This window comes from Triticum dicoccoides, chromosome 3B (assembly GCF_002162155.2).
Source record: "Triticum dicoccoides isolate Atlit2015 ecotype Zavitan chromosome 3B, WEW_v2.0, whole genome shotgun sequence".
Taxonomy (NCBI): Eukaryota; Viridiplantae; Streptophyta; class Magnoliopsida; order Poales; family Poaceae; genus Triticum; species Triticum dicoccoides.
The window spans coordinates 284,417,346-284,444,273 of record NC_041385.1 but is presented as its reverse complement, the minus strand read 5'-3'; the positions used below and the strand labels follow the sequence as shown (position 1 = coordinate 284,444,273).

Here is a 26,928-nt window from a genome sequence, read left to right as displayed (position 1 = left end):
CTATCAGGCTATGTTTCCTTTCCTTGTACCCCAAGTCTTACGTGATATATATACACCCCATGAGCTATGCAGTAGAGATAAGGTGCATCCATAACAATGTGCATTGCCTTGCTGTGCAGAACCTGAACACCTAAGAATACACCTTCAGCACTGGGTTGTCATTGATTTAACAAAGAAACAAGGTTAACTTTACAGAAAAGCAAAGACATGAAACATAGAGTGCGCACCTAACTGTGAGAATACCTCCATCATAAGTGGACCACTGCACTCAAGAGCATTGGAGACTAGATCAAGCTGAAGAATGTACAGTATAGAAAAATGCACCTCGCAAAATAACACTAAGAATTGGCGTAGTCTTTTATTGATTGAATGATTCACCAGAAACACCAGGAAAAAGCACACTGAGACAAAAGTAATGCTCATTAGGTATGGCTCAGCTTGAGGCAAAAAGATAAAATGTAGATGCTACAAAATGATTTATAAGATCCATCAAATGACTGTGGGGGTTGGGGTACTAGAGAAGATGGTAAACTGAAATCCAGAAATCAATGGGACAAATAACAGTAACTTCAGAATTAGATAAGATAACACAGAGAAGGATATTGCACCGTACTGTAAACAGCATGAATAAATCCAGGTTTCATCACAAGAAGAAACAGTAACATTAAAGTAATTGCACGTGAAAGTTTGCGTAGACCCCATGCTAGCGTTGCTACAATCAAAACCATTGCATCTTCCTTGTCTGCAAAAATAGGCCTCGAACAGATCAGAATTAATTGCAATATTAAACATAAGACAGCAGAACTGTGATGTAATCTATTTCGAACAAAAAATCAAGAATCAAATTGTGAAAAACATGATAAAGTTATTAAATTATGAAAAACGTTAACACTATGTTACCATTTACGAACTTAAAGAAAAATCTGTAGCCTTCTAACAACCACAAGTATGGTCATTTACTCATTACTATGTGCCCATGCACCTCCAGACAACACTTGTTTAACAAAACAGCAACTGCAAAAGGGAACCTTGCCAGAACAGTCGTGCAGGGAGCTTTTTGTACCTAATTGTTTTCACTGGTTGTCAGACAGTGAACAGTTAAGTTTCCAAATTGGATTTAAATACGAACAAACATCTTCGAGAATTGATCTCTGGTTCCAGTGTAACAATTTGCGATAACATATAAACCTATATGAGAACTCATCTGCCATACATAACGTTTACACTATTATGTTTCAGTATATTTAGGGGCTGTTTGGTTCCTAACCACACCTTGCCATACCTCAAGTAAGGCAAGTTTGACCAAGTTAGATGGGTGTTTGGCTCTAGCCACACCTAAGGCAAGATTCTTTTTGTTAGAAATAAGCCCCACATGTCATACACAGAAAAGTGTGGCAAGATTCACTTGAGCAAGCCGAAGTGTGGCTAACAATTCGAGCACCAAAGCTAATGCAAGTTTGGCTAAAATAGTGTGGCAAACTATGGCAAAGTTAGCCACCAACCAAACAGGCCCTTGGACATTAACTAGAGCATAGATACAAGTGTTAACAGCTCGCTAGTAAAGCTACAAACAATACCAGATATCATAATCTGTTACCAAGGGGCAAACATCTAATCACACAACTAACACCATATATGCTTTCCTGTATAGCTTTTTTTCCTAACAATCCTAAGAGGTTCCCTTTCCTTCCCCAGCCATGGCGCTGCTGCGAGATAGCACATAGCCACGGCTGAAATGTCTGCCACAGCATTAATTTAGCATAAGTAGTTCCCATATTAGACACCTCATTTTGGTTAGACGATTTCCTTTTAACCAGTATTTGTGTTTGTTAAGCTTCATGCGCTAGCCAACGCAACCAAAAGTCCGAACTATGGGAGAGGGATAGCATGTTAAGCTTCGTGCAGTAGCAAACGCAACCAAAAGTCCGAACTGATGGAAAGGGCTAGGGAATACACATATACACCTCAACACCCCCTCTCACGTGTTTAGCGGGAAGTCAACACATGAATAGACTCAAGAGGTATGGCTCAAGAGGCCTATACATGGACACGGAGGGGGGCAGCAGAAATTTTTGGATAAATTGTGAAAGCCAGGACTTGAACTCAAGACCTTAGGCCCTGATACCATGTTAAGCTTCATGCACTAGCCAACGCAACCAAAAGTTCGAACTGTGGGAGAGGGTACTCCAATAGTCATCTGGAGAATTATTTACCAAGGAGACATGGGCTCAACCAGCAGTACAGTTTTGGCTAGTCCAGAAAATCAGCCAGGATTCCATTTAGTCTTTATTATTTACCAAAAATAGAAGAAATGTACATAGTTTGATGTCGCGGTTTCTTTTTCAGTGTGATGTGGCAGTTACTTTTGAGTGCTCATCATTGCCCATGTCAACAATATGCATCATGCATATCCAATCATTTCATCAATTTAAGACATTATCTCACAGAGAATATATTTTTTACTCAATTGAAAACCAGGCAGCAAGGAAAAGTAAACTGAAAATGTTAACAGTGACAAATTCACTTACCATCAATAAGGTGATCATCACTAGACGATGGCCCCTCCTCAGAGGTAAGGTAATGAAAAACAGAATTGTTTACAAGATTACAAAGTGCTACAAAAACACCAAGGCAGAATTGTGCGAGTAGAAATAGTCCAGGGATAGAATAATGCCATAGGCCAATAGTCTCCCATATTATCGTATCCTGCAAAATTGACAAAAATAAATTCACAAACTTCAATAATCAATAGAACTTGGATAGCTAAGTCTGATACCTTCTGAAATCTTTTGTTGAAGAATGTGAATGCCACATTGAAGACATATGTGCTTACTGCCCAAAACAGGATAAACACTAGGAGTGACCCATTCAACCGATGCATTTGGAACAAGGAAGGGAAAGCATACAAAATGTATCCAACGTATGCAAGGAGACCAAAAGCACAAATACTAGTGAAGTTGAAACTCCATAAGGAAAGGGCAAGAAGCAAAACCTGCAATAGTCATCAATTGTAATCTCGAATAAGTTGTTCTTTCGGTTTCTCTCAGACACAATGAGTAAATGACAATTGCTTGAATTCAGAAACAAAAGTTAGAATATAACTGGAAAGGATATCCATCACTGCATCCAAGAGTACTATCATTTGATAAACTGCTCATTATTCTGTTTTGGCCTTAGTAGGCAAAGTTGAGCCCATATCCTGCATGACCTACCACCGCAAAAGAAATTTACACGTGTCTTTTTTTTCTCGAATACGCACAAGCATGCGTATCATATATTGATAGAAGAAAGGGTAAAGAGACTCATCCACAGTTTGAGTACAATGCCAAAAGGCAAAAACACATCACGCTAATCCCTGAGATTAGAACCACACCTACTACAGACGAGAATGAGAGAACTTGCCTTGCCCTATCCCTAGCCAAGAAAGCAAAGAAGACGGGGCACCGAGCAAACAGGCCGCGTCACTACCGTTGCAAGCAACATCCAAGCCACACTGACAACTACAGAACTAACTAGATCAACGTACCTCCCACCACTAGTGCCTAGAAGAGTCGGCTGGTGGATGTCAGAACCTAGCCGGGCCTGAAGAAGAAGACGCGCAGGATGCGCCGCGATGGCATACATAGCGCCCTAGAGGCCCACGTCCCAAGGGGCAACCCACACCAAAAGCAAGACGCTCCAAACTCTAGCTCCGAGGACTCCGCGAGCAGCCAAGGCGGCGCCTTCATGAAGGTAACGACGCCGTGACGCCACCGTCGCCTGTTCCGGAGGGCCGGAACAAGGGTTTCCCCCGGCGCTCGAGGAGGGACATGATCAGGACCATGGCAGCGCCCCAAGAAGGAAACGGCACCCACAGGCGTCGTCGCTGCCAGCATCGGCAAGCCGTGCGGAGATTTCGCCCCGTCCATGAACAAAGTCCAAACCACCGGAGCCACGACCAGGGAGCAGATTGCCGGGTGAGTTCACCGCTACAGGAAGGCGAGAGACACTCATCAACGTTGCAGAGAGGTGACACAGGACGCCGCCGGCCTCCCCTCCACCAACAGCGACCACGACCGGCCGTCCTCAAAGTATGAGGCGGACCCGTCGGACCACCACCCAGAGCCGCCGCTCCGGCATCCGGAATCCACAGCAGGCCGCGTAGCCTACCGGAATCCCACCGCCGGGCGCGCCGACCGTCGGACAGAGCCAACCTTGAGCATCGCCGGCACCACGCCACCACCACCAACCATCCTCAACCACGCCGGAGAAGGGAGCAACCCAGGCGCGCAACCACCACCGCTCGGGGCCGCCGGCCGGCGCCCGAGCCCACACCAGCCAGAGGAAACCGGATCTGGGCCGGATGCCCGAGATCCGTCGCCACCAGCCGCCAAGGCCACCCCCCACGCTGCCCCTGCAGCCGTGGCGGCACAGCCACCGCCGGAGTCCCCTGGGGCCGCCGCCCCAGTATCCCGCATCCGCCGCGCCGTCGGACGCCCAGGGGCGCCGTCGCGCCGCAGCCGGAGGCCTCCTCGCGAGGAACGGAGGCGAGCCCGCCACCGCCGTCAGCCAAGCGAGCTTCGCTCGCCGGCCTCCTCCGGCGGCGGCGGGGAGAGGAGAGGAGAGTCGGGGGCGGCGGCGGCTAGGGTTCGCCCGAGCCGCCCCCCTGGAGGCAGCGCGGGCGACGGGCACCTTCCCAATTTACACGTGTCTCATGCAATTGATATTAGAGTGGTTAGTAAGCCACAACTAAGTCTGTAGTTGATTTACTGAATCATGCTTATTGAACAATATTTGAAGTTTATGAACGGAAACCAAGGGCCTGTACAATGCTAGATGCGTATATGTGGATGCTTAAGAGAAAGTATACAGCCACATCATCAATCACTTATGTAAGCTTTCATCAGTTCGATGCTTCTTTGTATGTTCTTGCATGATTTTCTTATTTATTATTTGTGCTAGTTATATGCATAAGCAGTTGCTAAGCACCAGTGCCTAATCAAGCAGCCATGCGACACTAAATGGCACGAAAAAAGGTTTATTTTGCTAAGTCATCTCCAGGCAGCTGCACTGTGCATGTGCTTAGCGTGAGAAAGCTCATGACCACTATCCGCGGCAACCGTGCACGGATATTATCTCATGCTAATAGCCGCATGGATGAATCATGCTCTTGCCCTGGTAGAAACACAGGCAATGTTATTCTGCACATTTGTGAGGGGTGAGGAATTGCATACCCCAACAAATATAAGAGTGGGAACTGCAATTAATATGCGAAAGGAAAAGCATGGACTGAGCGAGGAAAAAAATAAAATACCGGAAAGCCATAAGTGAAGAAGTTGATACTGAATGTTCTGAAAACTGAACCTCCTAGTAATACATTAGCATGCCTTCTGCCAGTTCTGAAGTAGAAGAAGTTCTTTAGCAAGATAATACAGTATAAAATGGTAAATCTAGATAAATAGGGGTGGTTAGAAAGAACTATCGCAAAAGTTATTCAGCTTGGCAAGAACATACTACCATTTAATACATTTCGAAATGTGTATGGCTACAAGTATATTGACCATAAAAATGAAGGAAGCACAATTAAAAGGTTTGATGAATCAAAGAGAAAATTGTGTAAGTTACAAACTTATACTGCCGACATGAAAGTAGTTTTAGCACCTACAAAAGCTGCTGACTTGGACATGTATGACATAGTACACGGGCATTAGTTTCCCCTTTGGGTGATTAACATTTCTTCATTGTCATCACTGCATTTGGCACTAATTGCATTCGGCTTGCTAAACCTGCCAATAAGGTAACACATGACCAGTACAAATAGATGGGATTGCACTATCTAGGTAGGAGAGGAAAAGGGATGAAACAGAAGAGGTAGCAACAGGATGAAAAAAACGCCTAATCTGAAAATCATGGAGACGATTTTGCGCCCTCCTCTCCCAGGACTGCTATGGTGGCAGTGCCAGCCATAGCCGTTCCCCTTATTCTATCATTTACTCATCCATGCTGCCATGAGGACGCCAAGGCAAGCATCCGTGCCCAGTGCACGCACCCCACCGCGAGAGCGCCACGCGTCGAGCCACCCACTCATCCGCAACCAAGACGGCACACACCACGCTGCGAGGGCACCGTGCATCGATGCACCTGAAGCAGCACAAATGTTGTGGAGGAGCAACTCCACCTTGCTGCTACAATGTGTACAGCACAAGTGTTGAAGGAACAACTTCAACGTGCTGCGCTAGATATCGCTCTAGAGGCGAATGTAGGCCTATATGGCAGCAAGAGTTCAATCCAGAACTCCTAGAGCACAAGATCTACTCCAAGATCTTAGATAAGAACAACAAGTTCTATTATAGGTAGTGGGTACATAGTCTTGAGTTCAAAGTAGAGGTGAGGACCTCTATTTATAGGGCTTTGGGAAGCCTTCACATACTTCTACTTATAGCTGGGATACTCTAGAAAATATTATTTAAGTTTCGCTATTCTACTCATAGCTACTCACAACTAGAAGACTCTGGAAAACAGTAGGTAGGATAGAAAAGAAAAGAAAAGAAATACTACACTAGAGTGGAAGTATCTAGAAGTACCCAAACAGATCTGGCATGTGTTTTTCTCTCTTCTTCTTTTTCTCTCATCTATCGTTCCTCATCATTCTTCCCTGGTTGTTTGGAACTCGCCCTCGAGTTATCGTCATAGAGCGCTTCTTCTGGATGGTAGAGAGTCAAGTCCGTGTTGAGTCAACCATGGTCTTCGGTTGCATGCATGCAGCACCAACAGCTTCCTTGGCGTGCAATGACTAGGTAGTTTCCTAGTTATTTCCTGTAGTTTTCCTTAACGTTGAGGAACTTGACTAGAAGTAGACTTTAGCTGTGCAAGCAAGTACGCTAGTAGTTGCTAGGAAGGTGCTTTGCATGGTCATGGTAGTAGTCCCGTAAGTGACATGCAAGTATGTAGGAATTTCAGTGTGGGCGTGCTGTGTGCACGTCCAGCCCAGCCTATAAAAGGACCCGGCTCCTTCACTTGTAATCAAGCCAGTTCAGAAGCAAAATCATTCAGCTTCCACTAGTAGTACCACCGTGTCTCCTCACTAGTATGTGAGTGTGTGTGCTTGGTAGTGTTCGTGCTAGTGATCCTCGTCCAGATATTCTGCTCTTCAGTCTGGTACTAACTAGTCTGTAGTTCGATCCCGGCGGGAGAGCTAGCTAGACTGTAGTTGGGCTAACAATTGGCATCAGAGCCTTAGGTTATATGCCGAAGCATATGCCGAAAGAAGGCGTCGCCGGCGACGGCTCCAAGACCGTTGAGCAGAGCTCGGCTGAGGAGGCCCGTGCGGCAAACGCGCTCGTGCTGCGAGGCAGGCCGGGAGGCGAGCTGGGTGCGCCACGCTCCGTGCGAGACGTGGGCATGTGCAGTACCTCCTTCCCTCTCCTCACGCGGACCAACTACCCTGATGGAAGTCATCATGGAGGTGCGGCATATGTGGAAAGCCGTGGAAACCGGCGATGTCGGGTACGAGGAGGACCGGTTGGCGATGGAGGCGATCTTGCGCTCTATCCCACATGAGATGGTGCTCACCCTTGGCGCCAAGAAGACGGCCAAGGAAGCATGGGACACCATCAACACTCGAGACCCGCCGCTACCCCAATCAAAGAGACGAGCGGAAAGGCCCCGCCTTTTGCACCCCTAGAACGCCGAGACCCAATAGGCCGGCCAAAACTGGCCCCCATCGACCCGTCCTGCCGCACCGGGCGCGAGACGAGCACGGCCCTGCAGCCGGCCGTGAGACGAGCACGATCCTGCAGCCGAGCACGAGATGAGCTCGGTCCTGCAGCCGGGCGCAAGACAAGCATGGTCCTGCTACCGCGCGCGAGACAACCTCGGTCCTGCAGCCGGGCGCGGGACTAGCTCGGTTCTGCAACACTGGGCGCGAGACGGGCGATGGACCGCAGCTGGGAGAGGACCAGCCCTTCGACGAAAGTAGCGCACGGCGCCGAGGAGAAGGATTGAAGGCCGAAACAGTCCACCTGCAAACGAACCAGCGCCGGCGGAGAAGCCAACCGTCGCAGCAGCCGGATCCGCTGAGCTGTCGTGTAGACACCAAGCAGCAGAGAGGCCACCATACCTCCCCACGCCGCCGTAGCCCATGACCAGAGCAACCACCACGTCGGGTCGTTGCCCTAACCCGCGCCGCTCGCCAAGACCCAGCCTAAGGTCCGACAGAGCAAGCAACCACCGACCGCACCTCCGACCGCCAGCCCCGCCGCCAAAGCAACACAGAGCACCGGCCGAACGCAGCCACCGCGGCACCACCAGCCATCCCCGCTGTCGCGCATGGCGCTTAGATCTGGCCGCTAGCCCCGGCCAACCGCGTCCACCCCACCACGTGTCTGGGCCACCATGACGACACTGGCCGCAGCCAGCAGCCCGCCATGGACCGCGGCTGCTCCCCACCGCCAGACCTCGTAGATCGGGCGCGCGCCGCCGCGCAGCCGCCACACCCAGCGAGGAGGGGAGGAGAAGAACGGAGGGCACCCAGGGAGAGGCCCCACCGCCACCCTCACTGGAGCCTGCCCGAGCTTCGCCGGCGGAGGGCCTCCGACATCGGCGAGACGAGAAGGGGGGGAAGGCCCGACGGCCCTCGAGGGGAGTCGCCCCCCGTGTCGCCAGAGGAGGGCGACGCGGGGGGTGTTTTTTCTGGGGCATTTATCCCTTCTTGAAGGCGTTGTTGTGGACAAAGTTGACTAAATCATAGGTGTTAGATTCATACCTTGCAACTGTTATGACATAGTTATCTTTGTTATGTTCTGCTTGTTCATGACTTTAGTCTCGTTGCCTTGCATCTACTTCAGCAAACATAGTTATCTTTGTTATGTTCTGCTTGTTCATGACAATAATGCAGAGGCCAGGGGATTCAACCTCGAAAAGAAAGGCAAATCAGGGTAGGAGAAGAGAGTGAAGGACTGAAGGGCACATAAGAATGGAATTGTTAGTGTCTAACCCAACTTAATTAATCTTGATTCTCTTGATCTTGTTCGCCATCAATTCTCAGTTTCTCTCGCATTGTACTTCAAATACAGGAGGCTCCAAAAACTTGTTTCACAAGCTCGACAAACCTGCCAGAATGAATGCCAACTTTTTTCTGGGCAGATTTACATAACATGGGTTTTTGGTTTAGTAAGCAGATATCTTAACCCGAAACCGATAGTTTGTAATATATTATTGGTACTCAACATCTTATGTGAACAATCTACACACTTCTGTTCCAGCAGAGCAACCACAACGAGCAAATCTGAGAAGTAAGATCACTTTAAAGGGGAGACAGATCGAGCAGTAGCCTGTAAGCAAAACAGAGGAACCAAAAGTACAGGCACACCACAAACAGATGAAATTAAAGAAATACTGGAGCAGATGGGCTCAACTACCAGATATCATCACAATAACTGTTTAATGCAGAAAATAACATCGTTATAGCTGAAATAAAGTTTATGTCCTCCTAGTCTTTCAGAGATCTTGGAGAAGCTATGACCGTGCCAATGAAGAAGACTGCAGGGACAGAAATTAGACGAAGCAGTGGCAATGCTGGCTGAATGAGCAGCAGTGGCTGCTAGTAGTGGCGACAGGAGTTGATCAGGGAAGAAATGGCAAGTGTATTTATTTTTTGGGAAACTTACAAAAGAGTACTTGCTTTATGCAGTGTCATTTTTCATAATAAACTCTGATCGCAGTGTCATTTAGTAACTGAGCTCCTTTATGGTGTTGTTTCTCTAATTTCACCATCTGTGGTGTTAGTGAGCTAATTTCCCTAATTACAAAATATAAAATAGCCAGCATGTTCTGCAGTTCAGGAAATAAAAAGGAAGTGGATAATTCAATGATTTTTTAATGTACAAAAAAATTCCGTACCGAGATTGACGAACCAAAAATGCATTCCTAGAAGGGAGAAGGTCCTCTGTTAAGCTGTCGTTTTCTAGAGACATTAGACTATCCATTTCTTGTATGTCTCGCTTGAATGATGACAGCTACAATGAGAGAAAAAGAGCATTAGAAGGCAAAGATCTTTTGACTACTGACATGTGAAAAGCCAAAGGCCCTGAAAAGTGATGGTAGAGTGTAACTGATTCTTCATTAAGCGCTGGTAGAGTGGAACTGATTCTTAATTAAGCGCTGGTAGACTGTAACTTGTTAGAGTTATAATATAAGTCATGTACCGCTTTGTATTTATCCCGTTGTATAAGGGGTTTCCTGCATATGTTCCACACCTGTACATGTATATATATCGGCCTATGGCCTCATGGGAATACAAGTTGCTTATTCCTAACATGGTATTAGAGCTAGGTCAATTTTTTACACGCCGCAACTCGTGTGATTGATCCTCCCGCGGCGTTGCGGCTGCTTCTCTCTCTGCCGCTGGTTCCCCACGTCTGCTCGTCGACAGGAAGCCTCAACAGGAAGCCGGTCTCCTCTGCCCGCCCGCCCGCTTCTACAGATCGAGAATCCCGACTTCTACTCGAGCTCGGATCGGGCCCCGCCCGTTCCGCTCGATCGAGGCCCCCGCCCGTTCCGCTCGATCGAAGGCCCCGCCCGTTCCGCTCGGATCGACACCAGCTTCGACTCGTCCTCCGCTCGGATCGGCCTGCCCCTTTATCTCCCGACTGGATCGGCCTGCCCCGCCCTGTCTTTCGCTCGAGGCCAGATCGAGATTCTGTCTTCCGAGGCTCGTCCACTTCTGATTCCTACGGACTGATCGAGCCTCCCGCCGCTGCTGCAGATCGAGACTCTGCCTTCTGTTGATACAAAAAAAAATGTCTGCTGCATCGGGCTATGTTGTTGTCCCTCGCTGTCCGGTGATCTTCGATGGTACTAACTACACCCAGTTCACTGGCTTCATGCGCATTCACATGCGTGGCATCCGTCTTTGGGGTGTTCTTTCTGGCGAGGTCTGCTGTCCGCCACGTCCGGTTCCTCCGGTGGCCCCTACTCCGCCGACTCCACCGGTTCTTCCGACGGATGCTAATCAGGCCGCCAAGGATGCGGCTAAGCTTGCTGATGAGGTTGCTAATCGTGCTTATGAGGAGAGGGTTTTGGCTTATGAGGAGGCTCTTCAGACGTACCATGGTGCTCTGTCTGTTTACACCCAGTGGCTTGATGATGATGCTCGTGCTGCAGCTGTTCTCACTGCTAGTGTTCTGCCTCAGTTTGCTTCTGGGTTTCTGGGTCTTCCTACTGTCTTTGAGATGTGGACCCGTCTTCGTCAGCGCTATGAGCCCTCTGGTGATGCCTTATACCTTTCTGTGGTCCGTCAGGAGCATGCTCTTCAGCAGGGTGACTCTACTGTTGATGACTTCTATGCACAGAGTTCTGCTATCTGGCGCCAGCTTGATTCTCTCCGCAGTGCTGGTTGTCGTACTTGCCCCTGTTGCCAGGCTGTCCAGGCCAATTTGGAGTTTCATCGCGTCTACGAGTTCCTGTCTTGGCTCCGTAAGGAGTTTGAGCCTCGGCGTGCTCAGTTGTTTGCTCGTGGCCGTATTTCTCTCATGGAGGCACTTTCTGAGATTCGTGCTGAGGAGACTCGCTTACGTGGTGCTAATTTGCTGGAGGTTCCCTCTGTGCTCGCTACTCGGGCTCCTTTCACGCCACCTGCTGCACCGACCCCTTCTCGCTCGAGTGCTCCGCTGCTCTTGCCCACTCCTTCTGGAGGCTCAGGTCGCCCCCGTCCACATTGTGACTACTGCAACAATGATGGTCATATTGAGTCCCAGTGCTACACAAAGAGGAAACACCTGCGCAAGGCGCGATCATCATCTTCAGGGACTTCGTCATCTACCTCGACAGCTTCTGCCATTGCTTTGACCGAGTAGGATATTCTGAGACTTAAGCGTCTGCTCGCGGCTTCAGGTTCTTCCTCGACGGGTACTGCTGGTTCTATGACTAATGCTTCCCGCACTGAGCAACCACCCTCTACACAGTCAGGTACATCCCCATGCGTTCTGGACTCTGGAGCTTCTTTTCATATGTCTTCTCATTCTTCCACTTTGTCCTCTCTTCGATCGCTGGATTCTCCTGTTCATGTCCTCACTGCTGATGGTACTCCACTTTCTGTCGTTAGTAGAGGCAATCTTACCACTTCTTATTCTGTTCCTGATGTTGCTCATGTTCCTCGACTTACCATGAATTTGTTTTCTGCTGGTCAACTTACTGATTCTGGTTGTCGAGTCATCCTTGACGTTGACTCTTGTTCTGTCCAGGACCGTCGCACGCACACTCTGGTTGGGGCTGGCCCTCGCCGTCGTGATTCTCAGGGTCTTTGGGAGTTGGACTGGCTTCATGTTCCTTCCGCTGCCACCACTATCGCCAGTTCCTCCGCTTCAGTCGCCTCCGTTACTGGTTCCTTCAAGCAGTGGCATCATCGACTTGGTCATCTGTGTGGTTCTCGGTTGTCGTCTTTAGTTCGTCGAGGTCTTCTGGGGTCTGTCTCAGGAGATGTCTCTTTAGAGTGTCAGGGTTGTCGTCTTAGCAAGCAGATTCAGTTACCATATTCACATAGTGAGTCAGTGTCTAAGCGTCCTTTCGATTTAGTCCATTCTGATGTATGGGGTCCTGCTCCTTTCGCTTCGAAAGGTGGTCATAAATACTATATTATTTTCATAGATGATTTCTCTCGTTACACATGGCTTTATTTCATGACTTCTCGTAGTGAGGTGTTGTCTATTTATAAGCGTTTTGCTGCCATGGTTCATACTCAGTTCTCTTCACCCATTCGTGTTTTTCGTGCTGACTCCGCTGGCGAGTATATCTCTAAGATGTTGCGTGGTGTTCTTGCTGAGCAAGGAACTCTCTCTCAATTCTCTTGTCCTGGTGCTCATGCTCAGAATGGTGTGGCTGAGCGAAAGCATCATCATCTTCTTGAGACAGCTCGTGCATTGATGATTGCTGCCTCTCTCCCGCCTCATTTTTGGGCTGAGGCCGTCTCCACCTCCACCTATCTTATCAATCTACAGCCTTCCGCTGCTCTACAGGGTGGTGTTCCTTTCGAGCGCCTTTTTGATCGTTCTCCTGACTATTCGATGCTTCGCTTGTTTGGTTGTGTTTGCTATGTTCTTCTTGCCCCTCGCGAACGCACCAAACTGACCGCTCAGTCTGTTGAGTGTGTCTTCTTAGGCTACAGTGATGAGCATAAGGGCTATCGTTGTTGGGATCCTATCGGTCGTCGGATGCGTATCTCTCGAGACGTGACTTTTGATGAGTCTCGTCCCTTCTACCCACGCCCATCTTCCTCGACCTTTTGAGTGGAGGATCTCTCTTTCCTCATTTTTCCTGACTCACCTATCACTCCCGTCGAGCCTGTGCCTATTCGTTCCACTCCCTCTGCTTCCCCACCTCTCGTCGATTTGCAGCCACCATCTTCCCCAGTCTCCTCGCCTAGCATGTCACCGGTTTCTACACCTTCATCTCCGGTGACTAATTCGTCGCCAGCCCCCGATTCTACCTTGGTGATTCCTCCTTCTATTGTTCCATCTTTTCCTCAGTATTACACTCGTCGTTCACGACCTGTGGATGCCTCTATGGATGTGTCGTCATCTTCCTCTCAGCCTACTTATGGCTTGCGTTCTCGTCCTCTTCCGCCTGTTGATCGCTTTGGATTTCCCACTGCTGGTGCTGCTGTTCTTGAGCCGACTTCTTATCGTCAAGCTGTTGTTCATCCTGAATGGCAGTTTGCGATGGCAGAGGAGATTGCTGCTCTTGAACGCACTGGTACCTGGGATCTTGTCTCCCTTCCTCCCGGAGTCCGTCCCATCACTTGTAAGTGGGTCTACAAGGTTAAGACTCGCTCTGATGGTTCTCTTGAGCGTCACAAAGCTCGTCTTGTGGCTCGTGGTTTTCAGCAGGAGCATGGTCGTGATTATGACGAGACTTTTGCTCCTGTGGCCCATATGACCACTGTTCGTACACTTCTTGCCGTTGCCTCTGCACGCCACTGGTCTATATCTCAGCTTGATGTTAAGAATGCCTTTCTTAATGGTGAGCTGCGTGAGGTATACATGCAGCCACCACCTGGGTATTCTGTTCATGATGGCATGGTATGTCGTCTTCGTCGCTCTCTCTATGGCCTTAAGCAAGCCCCCCGCGCCTGGTTTGAGCGTTTTGCCTATGTGGTCACTGCCGCTGGTTTTTCAACAAGTGCTCATGATCCAGCATTGTTTATTCACCTTTCTCCTCGTGGTCGGACTCTTCTTCTTCTCTATGTTGATGACATGATCATCACTGGGGATGACCCCGAGTATATTGCATTTGTAAAAGCCTGTCTTAATGAGCAGTTTCTTATGTCTGATCTTGGACCTCTTCGCTACTTTCTTGGGATTGAAGTCTCTTCTACCTCTGATGGCTTTTTTATATCCCAGGAAAAGTATATCCAGGATCTTCTTGCTCGTGCTGCTCTTACTGATGAGCGCATTGTTGAGACTCCTATGGAGCTCAATCTTCACCTCTGTGCTACTGATGGTGATCCTCTCCCTGACCCGACACGTTATCGTCATCTTGTTGGCAGTCTTGTCTATCTAGCTGTCACTCGTCCGGACATCTCTTATCCGGTTCATATTCTGAGTCAGTTCGTCTCTGCTCCCACATCGGTTCACTATAGTCATCTCCTTCGTGTTCTCCGATATCTTCGCACCGTCTATTCTTTCCTCGCTCCAGTTCTTTACAGCTTCAGGCCTATTCGGACGCTACGTGGGCTAGTGATCCTTCATATCACCGTTCACTTTCTGCTTACTGTGTTTTCCTTGGTGGTTCTCTCATTGCCTGGAAGACGAAGAAACAGATTGCAGTTTCCCGTTCGAGTGCCGAGGCTGAGTTGCGAGCAATGGCTCTTTTGACGGCAGAGGTGACTTGGTTACGATGGTTACTTCAGGATTTTGGTGTTTCTGTCACTACACCGACTCTGCTCTTCTCTGACAGTACAGGTGCTATTAGCATTGCGCGCGATCCTGTGAAGCATGAGCTCACCAAGCATATTGGCGTTGATGCTTTCTATGTGCGCGCTGGTGTGCAGGATCAGGTTATTGCTCTTCAGTATGTGCCTTCCGAGTTACAGTTGGCGGATTTCCTGACGAAGGCCCAGACTAAAGCACAACATGGCTTTTATCTCTCCAAACTCAGTGTTGTTCATCCACCATGAGTTTGAGGGGGGGTGTTAGAGTTATAATATAAGTCATGTGCCCCTTTGTATTTATCCTGTTGTATAAGGGGTTTCCTGCATATGTTCCACACCTGTACATGTATATATATCGGCCTATGGCCTCATGGGAATACAAGTTGCTTATTCCTAACATAACTGATTCTTAATTAAGGACTAACGCAAAGTTATTTCTAATGTTACTCCCTCTGTAAACAAATGTAAGATGTTTTATTTACAGAGGTAGTATATTCTATCATATGTCACTTCACTTTCCTTTGTTCATTCCATGGTTTTTAAGGCATCGCTTAGGCGCTCAAGCTGCAGCGGAAGGCATCCGCCTTGGAGCTTTGGGGGATTTGGAGCGTCAGTTAGCCGTAGCCATAGGGCGTCGCCCTAGGCCAGGGAAGCAATCACAAGAGCATCGAGCGGGAAACAAGAAAAAAAAGATCAAGTAGGGATTTGCGCGCGGGGATAAGAAGAGAAGGCGGAGAGAGAGTGATGCTGACCAAACAACTGACAACCAGAAGTCTGAACTAATGGAAAGGGCTAGGCAATCCACATATACACTTCAACAGCCCCCTCTCACGTGTGACGCGGGAAGTCAACACGTGAATAGACTCAGAGGTATGGCTCAAGAGGCCTATACGTGGACACAAAGGGGGCAACAGCAATTTTTGGACAAATTGTGAAAGCCAAGACTTGAACTCAAGACCTTAGGCTCTGATACCATGTTAAGCTTCATGGACTAGCCAACGCAACCAAAAGTCTAAACTTATGGAAAGGGCTAGGCAATCCGCATATACACTTCAACACTCTGCACCAGGGAACTATCAGGTACAAAAACAAAGTAAGGTTGGTCACAGCCCTACACTCAGGAAAGATATAATTACTGCACCGTATAGCAGTGAATTAGGAGGCCGCTCAGGTCAAGGAGCAACTTATCAGACTCAAACTCCTCTTCCACTGGTCTGGCATGAAACAAGATGTGCAAACCTTCATTCAGCAATGCACTAGGTGCCAAACAAACAAGCCTGACCACACACAATACACAAGCCTCCTCCAAGCACTCCCTATACCTAAATCTGTCTAGACCCATGTCAACATGGACTTTGTGGAAGGACTGCCATTGGCAAACAATAAAGATCTCATTTTGGTTGTTATGGACAATTCACTAAGTACAGTCATTTCATTCCTCTAAAGCACTCCATCACTGTTATATCTCTTGTTGCAGCCTTCACTGACAACATCTTTAAGTTGCATGGCATTCCCTCGCCTTGCGTATTAAGAGCTTAAAAGGTGAAAAGGGGCAAGGGTGCCTCACCTTACCACCTTAAAACCCATGGTTCATTCTAATTTAGGCCCTGTTCGGGACGGAGGAAAAGCATAGCAAAAGTAAAGGAAGTTCATTCCTGAGGAACTGTAACAAGTTATGGTATGCGGAAGGCAGGAATAGCCTTGTACCAATCCTTTGGAAAGTTTCTTAGCCCCGCACTTCCAAAGATCAACCATGCACTTTGGGACCCACATAGAGTTCAAAATAGGTAGCATGCATGCATGCTGGGGCATGTCTAGACCTGAACTCAAATAATGTGACATAGAAAAATTATCCAGTGAGACCTACTTGTGTAGATTTCCTGGGCTATTTTTCCTGCATTCCAAACACCACCAGCGGTGTTCAAATGGTGTATTTCTATCCCTATGTTTTACACCTTGTTTCCTTTCCTATTCCTCCATTTTGTCCCGATCCTATTTTTTCTTCCCTTTGATCCAAATAGGACCTTACATGGTGTATATCCATTATGTCCATCCAAACAAACAAACACCACCACTTGTACTGGATGGAACACATACCACATTATGGGTAACACTAGGCACTACATAATCCAACTAGTTTAGTTGCTACACTGTTGTGGTTGATCCTACATTGGCTAAGCTCTACCTTACTCGTAGCCTGTGAAGTTACCACTTCAATTTGCTGGTACAGTATTCATAAACTTGTTTCAACCATCTTACAAATGCATGTTGACAAGCAACAACACTTCATCTCTAACCAAATTAAACATGTGTTAGAATAATTTAAAGATGACATTCCCGTTATTGCTTGAAGCTATGTCCCCGTATGTAAATCACTAGTCCTCTTAGAGCATCTCCAACAGCTGCATAAAAGTTTCGCGCGCTAAAATAGTTTTAGTGCGCCACTGTAGCACTTATAGGGCGCCAGCCCAACATTGATTTAGCAGATGCCCAAAAACGCGCGCCCAAAAAAACACGCAGTGCAAATTGTGAAGCGCGCGCTATCCAGCGCCCCAAATTTGCAGCTTCTGATAGCGCTTTTTAGCGCGTGCCCAATCCTTTTTTTGCGCATGCACTATTTTACAGCTTCTGCTGGAGCTGTCCGACGCCCAAAAAACCCAAATTTTAGCGCGCGGAGCAGTTTTCGTGCGCCTGTTTGAGATGCTCTTACTTCACAGTTATCTATTCCTTTTACTATTTAGACTACGATGTAGAATAAATAAGTCGACGAGAAGAAATGTTTTTCAAATTGGTTGTACATACATATTTTTTTAATAAAGCACGAATTGAATGAAGTGGCAACAATGGCATGAGTTTGCCATTTTACAGCCTCTCCAAGAATTTGGTATAATTTCATTCTCTGGAATTCTACACACGACAGATACTATGCAAGTAAGCTTGAAGCATCAAGAACGAGCAAATAAAAAACAAAGATGATCAATATCACTGCCAATATCATGGTTTTACCATATGATTCAAAATATCCTCACACTGTGTGTGCCCAATATATTATATTTGAGATTCTTAGCTGCTTACCATGAAGTAATACACCAGGAGAGAAATACCGGAGGACAGCTCAGGCCATTCTGATTTTGAAGAAACTTTGAATAGACCGATAAAGTCAGCAAATGCTACCACAACATAGGGAAACTTGACACGCAGCTGGTAAATATAAAGAAGAAGAATGCTGAAGACCGAATATATCTCAAGTAACCTCCACCACCTTCAGAATGCATTGCAAACACAATTTAACAATTATCAACAAATGTGCAATCTCAATATAATAAACTAATTGTTCGCAGCAAAGAAGAAAAGGCAACGATGGAGCTTACCGGAAAAGACCAAGAAAGTTACTCGTTAAGGACCAATCCACAAGACCGATGCAGCTAAATACAAAGAATGGCAACGAAATCCAAGAAGGGTGACTGATACTGACAATTAATTGGACAGCAGGCAGCAACAAACAGCACGCAACCCGAAAATGATAACCTGCACACAGAAAATGCATATATCCATTAGGCAGTAGACAATGGTAAGTACTGAACTTAAGTTTGTACAGTTCTTCAGTACAGACCTATGGTAAGATAAACAGCTCGGCTGCATCCTTTCTAAACAGGCATATATGGACTAAAACATTGCAAGAAAAACATATTTAAATAGCAATCGAAGTAACATCATTTCCTAGTGGTATGAATGAATATATTTCACAAAACAGTTTGAAATCTCCTATTACACAGTCTAGGAATATAACTATCATTTATTTAGGTTAGTCTGACTCAATGCACAGTGCACCACATGCTGACCTATTTGCTCAATGTCAAAGGAGAAGTTGAGCCAACATGAATCTTGATGGATCCTGCTTCCAAAGACTTCAACCAAAGAAAGGACAGCAGCAGATAGCTGTACGATAAGAAAATAGATAACAGATGGTGATTCCCAAGGCTGGTCCCTGCATCAACTATCATGATTAAGTGCAATCCAGATATTGCCTGCATAAGAGGCATATAGACTAGCCACAGTGGGAGTAACTTCGGTAGTAACATCGAGTCCAACTCAGCAAATTTGCTTATGTGGCAATGAGTTAATGAGGAGAGATGTAGTACTAGTAACTTAGCTAGTTACTGTAACATCACATGTCCCAATGCAATATGAGTCTATAACCTAATAAATGAAGCTTTACATGTTACCACACTTATGTTACTAACCACTGTTGAGATAGTAACATAGTCTAGGGATATGTGTATGTTACTAGTGTATGTTACTCTCCATTGTGGCTAGTCATAGAGACAGTTGTACTCATGGATATGAGCAGATACATGAACATGAACACAATAAAAGTCAATGCAACAAATGGAGTCGTTTAAATACCTTGCAAAACCAACCAGCTTCGCCCACCAAGAATGAGCCACAATCCATCCCTTTCCCTCAATTCCCCATATTATATGAAATGTAACTTGAGCCAAAATGGCAACTGCTGAGTAAATAACTGTACACCAGTATAATAGGTACAGCCTCCAATTGTGAAATCCTTCCAGATAAGGATAGAACATTAGTTATCCAAGATGTGCAGAAATAAATAATGTAGATGTAGATTATATAGATAATACACAAAGAAAACAGTCTCTCATGTGAAAGTTGCAACCAGACTACGTATCATCTTTGAATTCAGTACTCCCTCCGATCCAAATTAATTGACGCAGCCTCTATACAATGTCGCCCAAGGGGGCAAAAATATAGTACAAACACAAGGAGATTATGACCACAAGTCAATTTACCGGAGACTAGGAACTAATAGTACCTTAATACACCCCGCCCCCTCCCCAATGGAAAGCATATGTCACGTAAACATCCGAAATCTGAGTTTTGATAGCATCAATCTAGAAAAGGTGTCAAGGAGAGAGAGAGAGAGAGAGAGAGAGAGAGAGAGAGAGAGAGAAAGAGAGAGATGACAACGAACTTGGAGAAAAGAAGGCAATGGCGTCATGACATCTTCTACAATCAAACCATGCCAAAAGAGGTCCCACGATCAGGGAAAAAGACCAGAAGCAAAGGTTGATGGACAAAAAGGTTGTGGACTTGCGCCATACATGAACATGGTATAGCAACGGACCTTAGTGGATGCAACAGAAGGACGATTCTAGACAGAAAAGACGTGAAGCATGCATCAGCTCCTCGGCCTTCACAAAAACAGCAGGCATAGCTCACCAAATTCTCTGCCACAATAAGACCATCGCAGAAGCAAAACACAAGCAGACCACCAGCAATAGCCACACAAAAGAGGCACAAAGTAGCAACAGCCCAAGTAGTAGCAGGCCCAACAAAAGTCACCATGGAGCTCTTATAGTTGCAAAGGCAATCAATGGTTAGTGACGCTTGATGAAGATGCCCAGACAGATTGGCCTCCATGATGGCCCAAGAGAAGGCAAGGTTGATGAAGACCACGACCTGTAGATGGAGATGAGCCACAATGGGTCATGTTCCCTCTCCCTGCCACAACACCACCAGTCAATCACCATCAGTAATGACAAAGTCCCAAACCCCTGCAGCTGCCAACACCTTGCCTGCACTGAATCGAGTACCCGTCGCTTTGCACTGAGAAGCAGCCAACTAGGTTCCTCCTCTAACATGGTACCATGAGCCCAGGTTTAGGGTTTTCAGCATGCCGCAACGCACGCTCTGATTGGAAAAAATCCAGTCTCCACCTCTCTCAATTGATCTCATCACTCTTCTTCCATTGTACATCGTCATTCTCATCGAACATTTCCTGAATGCGCCACCCATCCACCGCCAGCCCGATTTCCTCACCCGGCTCATTTTCATCCATCAATCGAGCCTCCACTGCTTCAGATCGAAGCCACATCCAGATCACAGGAGCCGCTAGGCGGTCCAGCTTCCCGACTCCATCGTGCACAACCAAGAGATCGAGGTCGGCATGTACCAGCCATTAGCTTCTCCATGGGGCCTACTCCGTCTAGATCGGGCTAACGTTGGGCCATCTTCTTGCCTACTCCGGACCTCATGGATTGACGCGCCTCTCACCGGCCTTTGTCGAAGTCTGCTCCCCTCAGATCGTGCGACATCGCCGCCATCGAGATCTCTGACCACCTCCAACACTTCCTCGCTGCATCGCACGCTTGTGCTGCTCCGCCTGGCACCAGGATTCCCCAGCCAGCTGCTCCACGTCTCGGAGGCCTACTAGTCGGTCTGCTGCATCACGCGTAGGCAGCTTTAAGAGACAGCGCACTCCTTCACTGTTGTTCATGCAAGGCTCGTCGACTGTTGTCATTGACTCCGCCGATTGCTCACCCGCCCTGCGTCGTGACTTCTTCCATCACCCGCACATCCCGCATGCATGATCTCCCTTGCCAACATGTCCTCGTCACGCGCCCGCCCTGGTCAGCATCCATCTATATGGGCCGGCTAGGACACCCCGCGGCCTTGTCCAGATTGAAGGTTGCTCGCCTCCTAGGCCGCGACGCAGCCGCCACATCCAGTCTGATCTCTCAGCTCGCCGTCATCTGTTCCACCACCTCTAAACGAGAACTCGCTGCCACTCAGACACGTGACATCGCCACAGTATCTCCCTTTAGTCCCAACCACCGACGATAGCCTCAGGCTGATCTGCCCGACTCCTCCCCATCTAGTGCTACTACAGCTTCCAAGTGGCATCGTGCACACCCCTAAGCTCGACACACACGTCTAGCATGCCTGCCTTCTCAAGGACACCACCAATGGCTGCACCATGAGTTCCCTCTTGGATTGGGTTGCCTGTATCGACCGTGTTACTCTACAGCCCCTTGCACCACTGCCATCTCCCACCAAGCCACTGCGATCCACCCGCTTCGCCACCTCCCCATCCAGTCCCGGAGCTCCACTGGCCACCCTTACCGCCACAGTCGTCACCTACTCCCGCAATGCCTTGGCCTGCTTAGCACCTCCCTGTGTGGGCTTCTTCCACGCTTGTCGACAGGCCACTAGCCTTGCCTGTTCTTCTGACCAAGTGTAAGTCATTCCAAAATACGATCTCTAAAAAAAGAGCAATTACAATGTCCTTGTCGACGGGCATCGTTTCTCTCCCTCGGTGGTCGGTGATTCTTGCCGGTGGTCGTTTCGCCGACCCTATCTCACACATATACCTTCCATCAGTGTTGGGTGCTCGTCCGCTAGTTGATGTTCTTCGGTGCTCCTCGCCAACATCTCACCTGCATGGCCTCTTCCGGCGCCTCCCCTACAGGCACGACTGCTCATGCATCATTGTCTTGCATTTGCTTTCTATTTTCCGTCAAATCGCTATTTGCCAGCCTTCTTTTCTTTTCTGGTCCTGGTAAGCATAACTTTTGTTAGCCTTACTGTCTTTGTTGTCTTCTATAAGATTTTCGTCACCTCCTTTTGCATTGTCGTTGATCTACGCCCATTTCCATGCCTCCGAGCTTCTTTTGCCGCCGGTTTCTTGGGCTACAAACTTTTGCGCTTCATTCTCTTGACGTGCATCTTCCTTTGACGACCCATCTAATCTTGTATATTCTCCTTGTTGAGGTGTATATGTGGATTGCCTAGCCCTTTCCATCGGTTCGGACTTTTGGTTGTGTTGGCTAGTGCATGAAGCTTAACATGGTATCAAAGCCCAAGGTCTTGAGTTCCAAGTCTTGGCATTTGCAGTTTATCCAAAAATTACGATTGACCCCTTCTATGTCCACATATAGGCCTCTTGAGCCATACCTAAGTCTATTCACGTGTTGACTTCCAGCGTCACATGTGAAAGGGGGTGTTGAAGTTTATATTTGAATTGCATGGCCCTTTCCATCAGTTCAGAATTTTGGTTGTGTTGGCTAGTGCATGAAGCTTAACACTCCGGATGTGTTGTCTTCCTCTGATGAGCCATCTTCTCGTTATCCCTCTTTGGATTGACTCAACGGTTTTTGAAGATTCCTTGCTAAAACGACACTATCAAGACGCGGATTTTGGAGTTCCATTATTTTTGTTTTTAGTGTTATACTTTTGCAACCACTATTCTATTGCATACACTTTGCATTTGAGGGGGGGTGTTAAGGAGTATTAGTATGGGTCTAGGTCTGTTTACGTAGTCCTATTAGTCTAGATTTCCTTCCTTGTACCCCAAGTCTACTGCACTATATATTTGCCACATGCGCTATGCAATGCAACTAAGTTGCTCCTCTAAGACATTTGCCACTGCCTTTGAGGGCGGGGTAGTAACGCGGCAAATTTGTCCTGGTAGCGTAGGAGGGCTGTGGTGAAAATATCCTTCATGGGTAAAGGAGCTCAGTGGTAAGTCTCTGGTAATGGCAGCCATGAAGATAGGAAGGTAACAAAATGGCAAGATAGAAGAGGAAGCATATGGAACTCATGGACAGGCCACTGTCTTTTAGTGCTATAATCCACATATTGTGTTTTGCCACTGCCTATCACCTAGCTTGCCTATGCACGCTTAGGTGTTCTGATACAAAGAGTTGCTAGCAGGGCTGTGAGAGGTTGGACGACATAGAACCAAGAGGAGGAGGAGCAGAATGGTGAGAGGTCACCCGAAAAAGGTGAGCAGCAAGGCTGGGAAGTCACACCGGAGGAGGAGCGACAGTGGAGGATTCGGGGTCTAGGAATACAGTGTGCGTCATACTCCTCTCCTTCCGCAACATAGCTAATCCGGTACGGCAAATTATGGAACCCTAGCATACCAACCCGGTCTAAGCCGTCTATCTGCTCTAATCTAAACCGTCCATCTGCTCTCCTCTGTCTCTTTCTCTAGCCTGTTCCCTTCAACACACACATCGATGGCGACAATGGTCGGCGCTGCAGCTCCTCCTCCACAGCGGCATCTCGTTCCCCGCAGCTACAGCTCTTCCCTGCAGCCACATCTCCTTCCCTGCCGCCGGAGTACCTCGTCGGCCGCCTAATAGTTAGTGTGTTGTCTGGTTTTATAATTGATCGGAGAAAACAGATTTTGGCATGTAAAGTTGAAGTTTTCAAAGAATAAATCAAGGACAGGGTACACCGCATTACTAGCCATAAGAATGAGAATTTATTTGGTACGAGAAATACTAGTCTCGTGTCAATAAGAAAAAAATGAATTTGTTCTTACGCTTTGCAAATGCATTTTTATAGAAACACCTAGATACCACAATACAAACTATCCACAGCAAATTAAATAGCATAGGAAGACACTAATGTAAAGTTAAGAAATGAATATTAAGTTCGTAACTGCACATGTCTATAGTAACTTGATTGACAAGAGTTCGCAGTTATAAGAAAAGGACTATTAACTTTTATGTTGAGGTGCTGTAGATTAGTTCTTCAAACAGTATATGGATCCAAACAAAATGTTGTTTAGCTCCAAAGAGATATATTGACAATACTTAGCTAACGTGGAAAAAAAAGCTGGCATACCTCTCCTTGGAGCAACAAAGCGGATAGCAAAGAAGATAACCATATTAACAAGAGAAATCAAGCTCCAGTCAAGTAAGGAAGCTGCAAAAAAAGGTACCCATTGAAGGGTTAGATCAAAAAATCCATGTTAAAGCTCAAAAAGGTTTCAAGTAGTTATTGTATCCAAACATTCAGAAATAGGTGTGTTTTCAAACCAAAACAAAGCATACCAACCACTCGGCTACCTAGCAATCCATAAGCAAGCCTTATGTTTCTAGATTAAATTATCATGACAAATTCCAACAACTAAGTCTTCAAACCAAAAGTGTGGGCACTGATTGATCCCAGAACATATAACTTTGTTATCCTTTACAAATAGGAGCTATCGTATATAAGCAATAAGTATAACAGGACCCCAAGAAGAGACGAGTGGCATAAATATGAACGAATCCATCTTGCAGTGGAATTTTACTGTTTCTTCTTTTGCCGTTCTCCCGATTGGCCAATAGACGCCGTATGAAGTGGCAATATCAAATTTTATGCTAATCCGCATTTCAAAAAGGCTCGGATCGGCAGGGGGAGGAGGAGCCGCACCTGTCAGGAGGAGCAGCGGCAGCAGACAGCGGCCGGCGCACCCACCTGTTCGCCACGCCATCTCGAGACGGCAGCCGCGGCCGCTCCTCTCCTTTCGGTCCAACTAGTCCGATGCCGGCAGCATCTCGCGAACCCAATCTTGCGCGAGGGGAGAGAGATCAGGATTTTAGGACGATTAGGGTGGTGTAACACCCCCAGTATGGGCTTGTCACGTTATGTATGTAACATGGGCCTCGGCTACGAGATGGGCTGGTCATCGGAGGCTTCACACAAGCTACATATGCAACCCGGCGAGCACAGGAGGAGGGCATCGAAAGAATGAATCGTTATCAAGTCTCTCGCCTCCTTGCTCCTGCTCCTCACCTCCTGCTCTCTGTATTCCTCTCCTTGCTTGCTGATTTCTCATCCCAGATTCTCCTTGTATCCTCAATTTATATCTAGATATTGGTGCTGATTCGTCTCTCCGTCCCATCTCTGATCTTGGGTCGTGACAATTTGGTATTCAGAGCCAAGAAAAAAATCACCACCTACTTCCTGCCTACAAAGGTGTTCAACCAAATGTCCAGCCACGAAGAGTTGTTCACCGGCGGCGTTCTTCACGTCACTGTGCATCATGTGTACTACCCGGTCACTGAGGAGACGCTGCAACAGGTGTTTACATTGTATGGTGTGGTGAAGATCTCCGTGTTCCAGAGAATCAACCATGTGGAGGCAGTGGTTCAGCTTCGATCAAGACGCGGAGCAGCACGGGCTCTTGCCATGCATGGTCGGTGCATCTATGAGCGTGTCTGCCTCCTCGACATCCAGGATGTGTCACCGGAGTACAACCTGCACTTGTGCTCGCTGCTCGAGCAGAAGCGGACTGCAACCGTGGCCGAGTACACGACGGCGTTCTGGGAATGCGTACATCGTGTGCTGGATCTCAACCCCAACCTGAGCATCAAGAGTTTCGTCCACCAATACATTGAGGGTTTGCAGGAAGATATCAAGAGGATGTCGTGCGGTCGCAATCTCCATTAAGCGTCACCGGGGCTTCGTCCCTTGCCCGGATAAGGGAGGATGAAATCGTGCAGGAGGCGGCAATGGCTGCGGAGAAACTTGATGACGGCCATGGAGTTCACGTCCTCATGCCTGCGGTGATCCTCACGGACGTCTTCCTTGAGCCCACTACCCCAGTGGAGTGCAGTGCAGATGACAACATCATCACCATTGACAGCAGCAACCATGCTGCACCGACGCCTATCACATGTTTGACAGAGTGCCCAAGTCCCGCCGCCGTTGACATCTCCCCTGAGCCGGCAGCTTCTGCTCTATGCGGAGAGACCATCGACATCGAAGCCATCAGTGTTGCTGCACCAACATTCGATGTGTGCTCTATTGTTGGTCCGACCAATGCTGAAGTCAACAGTTATGTGCCGGTGCCCCTCATTGTGTGCAGTGTCAAACCATTCTCCGCAGCTCCTCTCAAGGTCGTGCCAACCATAGCGCATTGGTCATGTTCCACCCCCAAACTGGACACCATGGCGTCAACAAGGTGTTGGACCCTCTGCTTCGACCACATTGGTGCGTTGACGCCCACGTACATGCTGGATAATAATGTGAACATAAAGCAACAAGCACAAATGTTACGACCAATGCCATGGCCATCATTTAAATGCCATTCAGAAGCAAGCAGTCCTCAAGATCCACGTCCAGCAACTCAAGGTATATTTGGGAAACTATCTACATGTCAGCCACACGAGGATCTCAAATGTTGGGCTGCCAGTTTGGTATTGCATTGGAATAGCTCATTTGATGGACACTATTTACAACTACTTGCTGCACTGAGAAGTTCCCGGTGTGAGTTATATTGTATTGGGGGGGCCTGTGGTTATTGGCAATATGCATATCCACAGCAGTGGCGTTCATCTCAGCGAGAAAGTTATACGAATTTTGGGAGGGCTGGCGATGCTACATTGAACACAAAACAAAAATCACAAATTTTATTAAGTGGCATTCTTGTGGAATTTGTG

At 47.5% G+C, this 26,928-nt stretch overlaps 1 protein-coding gene across 4 annotated transcripts in view; it reads right to left on the bottom strand.

Moving 5' to 3' along the window:
- LOC119275925 (piezo-type mechanosensitive ion channel homolog) overlaps positions 1 to 25,089 on the bottom strand; it is a 44,975-nt gene extending 19,886 nt beyond the window's left edge. The window contains exons 1-12 of one of the 4 annotated variants that reach the window (XM_037556852.1): positions 24,917 to 25,089; positions 24,344 to 24,424; positions 19,313 to 19,472; positions 18,748 to 18,893; positions 18,277 to 18,433; positions 17,981 to 18,167; positions 9,880 to 9,995; positions 5,294 to 5,378; positions 2,777 to 2,992; positions 2,529 to 2,706; positions 614 to 742; positions 228 to 401 (exon numbers count right to left, since the gene is read on the bottom strand). In XM_037556852.1, coding sequence (XP_037412749.1) covers positions 228 to 401; positions 614 to 742; positions 2,529 to 2,706; positions 2,777 to 2,992; positions 5,294 to 5,378; positions 9,880 to 9,995; positions 17,981 to 18,167; positions 18,277 to 18,433; positions 18,748 to 18,893; positions 19,313 to 19,472; positions 24,344 to 24,424; positions 24,917 to 24,977 — 1,690 coding nt within the window. In that variant the 5' untranslated portion in view covers positions 24,978 to 25,089. Of the gene's footprint in view, positions 1 to 227; positions 402 to 608; positions 743 to 2,528; positions 2,707 to 2,776; positions 2,993 to 5,293; positions 5,379 to 5,640; positions 5,766 to 9,879; positions 9,996 to 17,980; positions 18,168 to 18,276; positions 18,434 to 18,747; positions 18,894 to 19,312; positions 19,473 to 24,343; positions 24,425 to 24,916 lie in introns of those variants that run through there. The other 3 variants (XM_037556853.1, XM_037556854.1, XM_037556855.1) reach the window with 3 other exon arrangements.
- Positions 25,090 to 26,928: the final 1,839 nt, after the last annotated feature.